Source organism: Dryobates pubescens, chromosome 36 (assembly GCF_014839835.1).
Source record: "Dryobates pubescens isolate bDryPub1 chromosome 36, bDryPub1.pri, whole genome shotgun sequence".
In the NCBI taxonomy this organism is placed as follows: Eukaryota; Metazoa; Chordata; class Aves; order Piciformes; family Picidae; genus Dryobates; species Dryobates pubescens.
This window is the reverse complement of record NC_071647.1, coordinates 1,845,141-1,854,253: the sequence shown is the minus strand read 5'-3', so window position 1 is coordinate 1,854,253 and position 9,113 is coordinate 1,845,141. Positions and strand designations below refer to the sequence as shown.

General features: G+C 63.1%; 1 protein-coding gene across 1 annotated transcript in view; it reads right to left on the bottom strand.

Annotated features, from left to right (window-relative positions):
• Positions 1 to 8,721, bottom strand: part of SP2 (Sp2 transcription factor) — a 15,919-nt gene extending 7,198 nt beyond the window's left edge. Inside the window, exons 1-5 of the mRNA XM_054176800.1 lie at positions 8,666 to 8,721; positions 4,679 to 4,754; positions 2,658 to 3,602; positions 1,162 to 1,305; positions 960 to 1,125 (exon numbers count right to left, since the gene is read on the bottom strand). Of these exons, the coding sequence (XP_054032775.1) occupies positions 960 to 1,125; positions 1,162 to 1,305; positions 2,658 to 3,602; positions 4,679 to 4,741 (1,318 nt within the window). The 5' untranslated portion in view covers positions 4,742 to 4,754; positions 8,666 to 8,721. The remainder of the gene's footprint in view (positions 1 to 959; positions 1,126 to 1,161; positions 1,306 to 2,657; positions 3,603 to 4,678; positions 4,755 to 8,665) is intronic.
• Positions 8,722 to 9,113: the final 392 nt, after the last annotated feature.

Below are 9,113 nucleotides of genomic sequence, written 5' to 3'. Positions count from 1 at the left end.
CCCAGCCCCAGGACCTGGCAGTGTGCTGGGGCTGCTGCAGGAGGGAAAGCCTCAGGGCCCCATGGCAGAACAGAGCCAGAAGTGAGGAGATTCAGACTGGATGCCAGGAAGAAGGTGTTGCCCAGGAGGGTGGTGAGAGCCTGGCACAGGCTGCCCAGGGAGGTGGTGGCAGCCTCATCCCTGGAGGTGTTTGCAGCCAGGCTGGAGGTGGCTGTGAGCAACCTGCTGTGGTGTGAGGAGTCCCTGCCCATGGCAGGGGGCTGGAGCTGGCTGAGCCTTGAGGTCCCTTCCAACCCTGACAGCTCTGTGATTCTAGGTCCCTCTCCCTGCCTGGTGCCTCTTGTCCCCACTCTCAGGTGACAGAGCCTGAAAGGGCCTCAAGCTGGGGCAGCAGTGGGACACACTCAGGAGGGGAGCATGGCCTGGAGGAAGCCAGGCTGAGACCAGCCTTGATTCAGACTTTCATCCATGGGCAGCAGCCAGCAGGTCAGAGAGTGAGAACCACTGGAAAGGATCCTGAGGCTCCTCCAGTCCAACCAGGACCTAACTGCCAAGCCTGCTGCTCAACCATGTCCCTCAGCACCACACCTCTGGGGTGGGAGAGCTCCTTGCTCTCTACAGCTCCATGAAAGGAGGTTGGAGTAAGGAGGGAGTTGGTCTCTTCTGCCCAGCATCAGAGGACAGAAGGAGAGGAACTGAGCTGAAATGGTGCCAGGGGAGGCTGAGGTTGGCCACCAGGAACAACCTCCGCGCTGCAAGAGTGGTCAGGCACCGGCACAGGCTGCCCAGGGAGGTGGTGGAGGTGTTGTGGAACCCTTGGGGCCATGGCTTGGTGGCCATGGTGCTGCTGGGCTGCTGGTTGGGACTGGATGACCTCGGGAGGTCTTTCCCCAGCCCAAACCCCATTCCCATCCCTCCCCTCCCCTCCCGGCCCACTGCAGAGCAGGACAGCAGCCTACCTCCGGTGTTGGTGATGGTGACAGGGACCCCCTGGACCTGCACCCCGTTGATGTTGATGGTCTGCATGGCCTGGGCAGCGGCTGCCAGCTGGGCAGCGTTCAGGCTGATGATGCCCCCGGCCGGGGCGATCTTGGGCAGGGGGCGCTCCTTGCGCGCGGCTGCTGCCTTCCTGCTGCCGCCGCCGCTGCTGCTGCTGCCCACGGGGGCAGAGCTGCTGCTGCTGCTGCTGCTGCTGCTGCGAGGCACTGGGCTGCTGCAGGAGGTCCCAGAGGGAGTTAAGGGAATGCCTGAAGGGTCCTGGAGCACCACTGTCTGCAGCTCGCCCGAGGGGGATTTGAAGTAGATCTGATGGGAGGAGAGGAAAGGAATGAGAGCAGCCAGGGGCACCAGGGGACCCCCACAGCCCCAGCCCCTCTCTGGCCACCATGGTGGTGACCCTGCCCACACCACCCAGGAGTGCTGACCCTGCCCACACCAACCCAGCCCTGCCCACACCAACCCAGGGATGCTGACCCTGCCCACACCAACCCAGGAGTGTTGACCCTGCCCACACCAACCCAGGGATCTGAGCTTGTGATGGGGCAAAGAGCTGGAGAAGTTCAGCTCGGAGAAGAGAAGGCTCCAGGAAGGCCTCAGAGCAGCCTTCCAGTAGCTGAAGGGGGCTGCAGGACAGCTGGGCAGGGGCTTTGGACAAGGGATGGAGTGACAGGAAGAGGGACAATGGCTTTGAGCTGGGAGAGGGCAGACTGAGAGTGAAGAGAAGGGAGAAATGTTTGACACTGAGGGTGGTGGGACCCTGGAACAGGTTGCCCAGGGCTGGGGGAGATGTCCCATCCCTGAAACCATCCCAGGTGAGGTTGTCAACCTGCTCCAGTTGGGACCATCCCTGCTGACTGCAGGGGGGGTTGGACTGGATGAGCTTTAGAGGTCCCTTCCAACCCAACCCGCTCTGTGAGTCTCCCAAGTGGTGTGAAGGGAGACTTCACAAAGCCCTGTGGAGGGAGGAGCTGAGCCCCAAAGCCTCCTCACACATCATCCACACAAGCTGGAGGCCAAGCTGGGGAATACCTGAGAGCTCACAGCCCCCCTTCAGCACTGCAAAGGCTGGGGGAGAGCCTGGGGGAGGAGAAAAGAGGGCAAGGAAACGGAAGGAGGAGGAAGGAGGAGGAAGGAGGAGGAAGGAGGAGGAAGGAGGAGGAAGGAGGAGGAAGGAGGAGGAAGGAGGAGGAAGGAGGAGGAAGGAGGAGGAAGGAGGAGGAAGGAGGAGGAAGGAGGAGGAAGGAGGAGGAAGGAGGAGGAAGGAGGAGGAAGGAGGAGGAAGGAGGAGGAAGGAGGAGGAAGGAGGAGGAAGGAGGAGGAAGGAGGAGGAAGGAGGAGGAAGGAGGAGGAAGGAGGAGGAAGGAGGAGGAAGGAGGAGGAAGGAGGAGGAAGGAGGAGGAAGGAGGAGGAAGGAGGAGGAAGGAGGAGGAAGGAGGAGGAAGGAGGAGGAAGGAGGAGGAAGGAGGAGGAAGGAGGAGGAAGGAGGAGGAAGGAGGAGGAAGGAGGAGGAAGGAGAAGAAGGAAGGAGGAGGAAGGAGGAGGAAGGAGGAGGAAGGAGGAGGAAGGAGGAGGAAGGAGGAGGAAGGAGGAGGAAGGAGGAGGAAGGAGGAGGAAGGAGGAGGAAGGAGGAGGAAGGAGGAGGAAGGAGGAGGAGGTACCTGGGTCGGGACAGGTTCCGTGGCCTGGATCTGGAAGTTCTGGGAGGACTTCTGGGGGACGGTGGGGAGGGTGGCGGAGGCAGCCTGCACCACGCGCAGGGCCTGCGGCGGGATCTGCACCACCTGCGGCTCCTGCTTGGGCTGCAGCACCTGCAGCTGCTGCAGCAGGGCCGGCTGCCCGGCGCCCGGGCCCTGCACGATCAGCAGGTTGCTGCCCGCCTGGATGATGTTCTCCGCCGTGGTCTCTATCAGCACCGTCTCCACCTGCTCGGCCACGGCCAGCGCCTGGGCGGGGGACGCGGCCTTCTTCCGAGGCTTCTTGCCGGGCTTGGAGGGACTCTCGGCCATGGCCTGAGCCTGGCTGCCCTGCTCGGGGCTGCTCCCCAGGCCGCCGCCGGGGAGGGCGAGGGTCACGCCGCCGCCGCCGCCGGCCAGCTTGACCGCGCCGCCCTGCGCCGGGGCCGCGCCGCCCTTCTGCGCCGGGGCCGGCTTGATGGGCACGGGCTTGTGCGAGGAAGAGGAAGGAGCGAGGATGGCTTGGTTGGTGCCAGGGATAATTTGGATCTGGTTGGTGAGGTTGGGCTGGACCTGGAGGGTCTGCCCCCCCGCGGCCTGCAGCTGGGGCACCGCCTGGTACTGGATGTTGGCGGCCGACCGCGCGCCCTTGTTGATGACGGCCGGGTTCTGGATGGCGAAGACCAGCTGCCCCCCCGGGTAGGAGGTGCCAACCTGAGAGCCCTGGATCTGGAAGAGGTTCCCTTTGGAGGAGAGGAGCCCGAAGCTGTTCTTGCCAGAGCCCAGAGGGAGAGGAGCGGGCTTGATGGGGACGAGCTTGCGAGGCGTGGGCTGCGGAGGGGCAGGAGGCGTCACGGCGGCTTCCACGGCGGGGGGCCCGATCTTGCTACATGTCGCTGCCAGCAGGGCCAGAGGGGATGGCTGGGAGTCCTGGGGAGCCAGGGAGCAGATGGGTGAGAGAGAGAGAGAGGGACACACAGGGCTTTGTGCCCAGCACCTGGAGACGGCAGGCAGCAAAGGGCACACGCTGCCCGAAGCCACCCACGCCGCCGGGGCAGCCCTGACGGAGGGAGCTGCTTACTGACCCTGCCCCAGCTCTGCCTTCAGCTCAGCCTCCTGGCTCTGCTTTGAGCCAGCAAGGTGCTCACTGCCTTGTGATTGTGTCCTTCTGCTCCCTCAGCCTCAAGCAAGCTGCAAACCCCCCTGCAAGGCCCCTGGTCTCCACACCCAGGGTGCCACAGGCAGTTTTGAGCCCGAGGCCCGGATGTGTTGCTGCGTGATCTGCTTTAGGTGACCCTGCTCTGGCCAGGGGGGGTTGGACTGGATGATCTCCAGAGGTCCCTTCCAACCCCTGCCCTTCTGTGACCACCTTGTGGTATCAGCTGCTGATGGGAGCCTGAAGGAAAGGATCCTTAAAGGAGGCTCCTGGGAGAGCTGAGAGCAGCCTTCCAGTGCCTGGAGGGGGCTGCAGGAGAGCTGGGGAGGGACCTCCACTTTGTAGGGATAGGACAAGGGGCAATGGCTTTGAGCTGGAGGAGGGCAGGTTGAGAGTGGAGATGAAGAAGAGATTCTTCCCAGTGAGGGTGAGGAGACACTGGAACAGGTTCCCAGGGGAGGCTGTGGCTGCCCCCTCCCTGGAGGTGTTCAAGGCCAGGCTGGAGGAGGCCCTGGGCTGGTGGGAGGTGTCCCTGCCCACAGCAGCAGGGATGGAACTGGCTGATCTTGAAGGTCCCTTCCAACCCAACCCATTCTGTAAACCTCTGAAAACATGGCAAGGGGAGGAGAAGCAACAGCCCAGAGGAGCTGGGGCTAGAGCTGGGGCTGGGAACGAGTCCAGAGTGCGGCTCCCCAGCCTGTCCTACAACCAACCCTTCTCCTGACACAGCACTGCTGGCTGAGGCAGAGGCAGGAGGGGCCAAAGGATGTGGCATTTGCTGTCCTGCACCCAGGACACATCACCCTCTCCCCATGGGGAGCTGGGAGGCCACTGCTGCCCCAGAGCTCACCTGGGCAGTGGAGGCAGCTGGCTGAAGGTATTCACTGGGGCTGACAGCAGCAGTGGCAGCCATGCTGTCCCTGGATCTGTGAGGAGGAAGCAGAGAGAAGGAGGAGTAAGACCAGCAGCAAGAGCAGAGACTGCAGCAAGGTGATCCCAAGGCCCTCAGTGCCTGAGGGACTCTCTTAGTGTCCCCCCTGCATCACCCCAAATGCCACACCTCACCCACAGGCCTTCAATGAGGGGGTTCCAGAGAGGGGCAAGAGGAATCCCAGCAGCTCAGCACCTTCCCCCTGCCCTCTCCTTTGACCTCTGTGGGCCACACCTGACAGCAGCCAACCTCAGGAAGGGCAAAGTTGACCTCCTCTGAAGCAGCACTGTGGCTGCAGGAGCCCCTGGGCAAAAGGCAGGTCTGCACTGGGGAAAGAAGGGGTGGTTCTGGTTTGGAACTGGGGGTGGGCACAGGAGCTGCTGCCCACACCAGGGTTGGTTAAGCTGAAAGCTGAGAGAAAAGTCCTGCAGGCCACGGAGCCAACGACCACCTACAACCAGAGGTGAGGGCCCCCAGCCCCCCACTCCTGCACCCCTTGGCTGCCCAGGAGACAGACATCTCCTCCCTGGGAACGTGAAGCCTCTCACCAAACAGCAACCACCAAGCAAACAGAGTGCCCAGGCCCTGGGCCAGGTCACCAAGGAGCTCAGCTGGCAGCTCGGCCTCCGCCGAGGCTCTTCCACAGCCCTGCCGCGACCCAGGCCACAAATCCCCAGGGCAGGGGCCCAGGAGCCAGGGCAGGCTTGGCCCTTTGCTGAGCAGCGTGGCCCAGGGGTGCCAGCACGGTGTGGGCACTGCTGGCCCCGTTCCTGAGCAGAGGGCAACCCTTCCCCTTGCAGCTGCTGGCCGGGGCAGCCCCCTGGGGGTGACAGCCTCAGCGAGCTGGCTGCTGAGCAAAGGAAGCTTCCTTCCTCCTTCAGGAGGGAGCTGGCAGCTTGTCCTGGTGCCCAGGCTGGGGCTGCACCCTCCCTTTCAGCAGAATTAGGGCACTGCTGAGGATTAACAGCCCTGACTACAAATAGGAGCAACGCTGAGCTGGCCAGAACAAGAGCCACAGAGCAGGAGAGATCTCATTAGCCCAAGTAAATGAATCAGGATAATGATGTTTGGGGGGGGGGGGGGGGAGGAAGCTTTGTGTCACTGCTGGGTGACCCCCTCCACCAGGCTGTCACTTGGCTAAGCCCCACCTAAGGCCAGCAGTGGTCAGTTTCACGTCTGAAGGGTGGAAGGTGGAACAAAGCCACTCAGCAAAGCAGAGAACCCAAGCAGCAGGTGGCAAAGCCTCTCCCTGCCCAGGCCAGGAGCGGGAGCAGAGCTGTGCCTGGCCTGGCAGGGGAACGTTTCTGGAGCTGAGCTGGGATGTACACAGGCAGGGGGTGCCCTTCAGCAGCCTCCCACACAGCTCTGCACCAGGAAGATTCAGCCACCCTGCTTTACATACTGAACAAAGAACCTGCTGGGTGGTTCAGGTCCACTTCGCCCTCCTGCGAACCCCTAACCAAGGCTGGAGAGGAAGAGGACTCTCCCCTAGAGCAGTTAAAGAGCAAGAGCAGTGACTCATGAAGCTCATTCTCCTCTGGCCACCTCCTCTTCCTCTGCTGCTCAGCAGAGCAGTTTTGTGTGGCAAGCATCTCCCTGCAGCCTGGAAGCAGCAGCTCCCTCACCCCTTTGCCCCGGGAAAGGGCAAGAGGACCAAAGCTCAGCGACTGCTGCCTCAAGAATCACTTCCTCTGTGCCCTTCTTCACTCCTGGCCCAGGCAACATGGATCAAGCACCTCACATCCCAACCAGCTGGAGCTCTGAGAGCTGCTGGAGCCCACCCATGCCCAGGGAGACCTCACAGCTAGGCTCAGCTGCTCAAGGCCTCATGCAGCCTGGCCTGGAACACCCCCAGGCAGGAGGCAGCCACAGCCTCCCTGGGCAGCCTGGGCCAGGGGCTCAGCAGCCTCACACTGAAGAACTTCTTCCTCAGCTCCACTCCAACCCTGCTCTGCCTCAGCTCCAAACCCTTCCCCTGGGCCTGGCTCCAGACCCCCTCAGGAGAAGTCTCTCTGCAGCCTCCCTGCAGGATCCCTTCAGCTCCTGGCTGGCAGCTCTGAGGTCCCCCCTGGAGTCTTCCCCTCTGCAGGCTGCACAGCCCCAGCTCCCTCAGCCTGAGCTCCCAGCAGAGCTGCTCCAGCCCTTGGCTCATCCTTGTGGCCTCCTCTGGGCTCACTCCAACTCCTCCTGCCACCCACCCTTGAAGTATTGATCAGCACTGATCAGATCCCCCTCGGGCTGCCCTTCTCCAGACCAGACAGAGCCAACTCTCTCAACCTTTCCTCATCTCAGAGCTGTTCCAGTCCATCACCACAAACCCCACAGCAGTTTTCACAGACACCAGCAGCTCAGCTGTGTGTGGGGGGGTGGGAACTCTTTGCTCTCCAGAAGACCCTTCCCATCTTGCCTGGTGGATAGTTTCTTTGCTGAGGGGAACACAACCCCAGCTCTCAGGCCTGGCTTTAAGCCAGCTGCCAGCCCTGACCTTAGTTAGCACAGGTTTTAATTAACACCTCGAGCCTGGAGGTGACTCAGAGCTCCCTAAAATCCATGAAAAGGACCTCAGTGACCTGCTGCTCAGGGCTGATGAAGCTGAGCAGAGTCATAGTTGGGGGGGGGGGGGGGAGGAGTGGAATAAAACAACCAACCCCACCCCACCCCCCAACGGTGGCAACCCCATTTGGTTGTTTGCCATGGCCAGAAGCAAACAGGTTCCAAGCTGGGCACACAGAAGGAGCTCAACCCCCTGCACTCTTTGCATCTCAAGAGCAGGAAATGAAGCAACCTCCTCAGGGTAAAGCAGCCAGGATTTTATTCCTCTCCTTGCCTGTTTTACCTCCTGCTCTGAACACAGCTCTGACACAGCTCAGAGCCACTTTAAGTGCCAGCACCAAGAGATCTGGAAGGGGGGGGTGTGTTTTGGTTTGGTTTTTTGTTTCCTCCCCCCCACTCCTCCTTCCTTAAAGCTGGAAGGGGAAATTCCCTGAAGCTGTGGGAGGGGTAAAAGAAAGGAGCAGCTAAAGCCAGGATGCATAAGGGGATGGTGTGGAAGTGGCAGCCTCGGGAGGGAAGCAGCTTCTCACTCTGCACAGACAAGGAAGGAGAAGTTTTTGAGGGGCTGGAGCAAGCAGAGGGTGGGCAGCTCCCCTCAGAACAACCAGAGACCCCCGACCCCCCGACTTCCAGCAGCACCAATCCGTTCGTGGATCCCTCAGCAGCCTGTTCCAGCGCACGGCCCCAGGGGCCCCGAGGACCACCTCGGACCTGGTCTCCCCTGCTGCAGCCCCAGCCCCGGGGGGAGCTCCTCCAGCTCCTCTACACCCCGTGTCCGGCAGGAACGAGAGCCCCCGTCCCTACCCGCATCCCAAGGGCCAGAACGGGACGGAGCTGAAACGTCCAACCCCACAGAGACCCCCCCCAGCCCCAGCCCGCTCCTCCCGGCCCCAAGGACCCCCACGGCAGCTCGGACACCCTCACTACGGGCACCTCCATCCCCCAAGACCGCCGCAGCAGCCCGGACACAGCCGGTACAGCCGCACACCTCCGCCAGGAACCCCTCGGCGCACGGGGCGGCCCTAGGGGACCCCCACCGCCCCCCGAGCTCCTTCCGCCACGTACCGAGACACCCCCCCACATACGACGGGACCCACCCAGGCCACGGGAACGCCCCGCCCAGCCCCTCCCGGTAGCGGCGGCGGTCCCCGGGGAGGCGGGCCGAGGTGACGGGCCCGCCTCCGACCGGGCCCCGGCCCCGGAAGCGCCGCCTGTCCGCCCGCCCGGCGTTCGGGGAGGGCGGGCCGCGAAGGCCTCACGCCCCTTCCGGGCCCGCCGACACCGCCGCTGCCGCCCCCCGCGCCTCCGTCCCCCGCCCCAGCGCGCCCGCCCCTGCCGCAGGCCCGCACAGACCGGCCGGAGCGGCGGCGGCGGCTCCGACCCCCTCACGGCGCCATCTTCCTCCTCCGGGGCCGCCCGGGCACCGCCCTGGGTGACCCTCCCCTCGGAGACCTCTTGACCAATCTTCACCCGGCTTTCCGGAGCTCTGGCCAGTAGGCGACGAGATGTTTTATCGCTGTCCAATCCGCTGCGGCTAGCGTCTTGATGAGCAGCTCCTCCGAGCAATGGGACACGTGATGGAGTGATTGCTCGGCCAATAGCTGTGGACCTCCACCGTGACGGACGGAAGCGAAGACCCAATAGGAGGGTGGATCTGTGATCGACAGCACGACTGGCTAATGGCAGCGAGGTCAGCCTGTCGCCGTCCGCTGATTGATTGACAAGCCTTGGCAGCGGAGGGGGCGGACTTCCCCGTAGGCGGGAGCCACCCAAACTCCGCCTCCGCATTGATTGACAGACA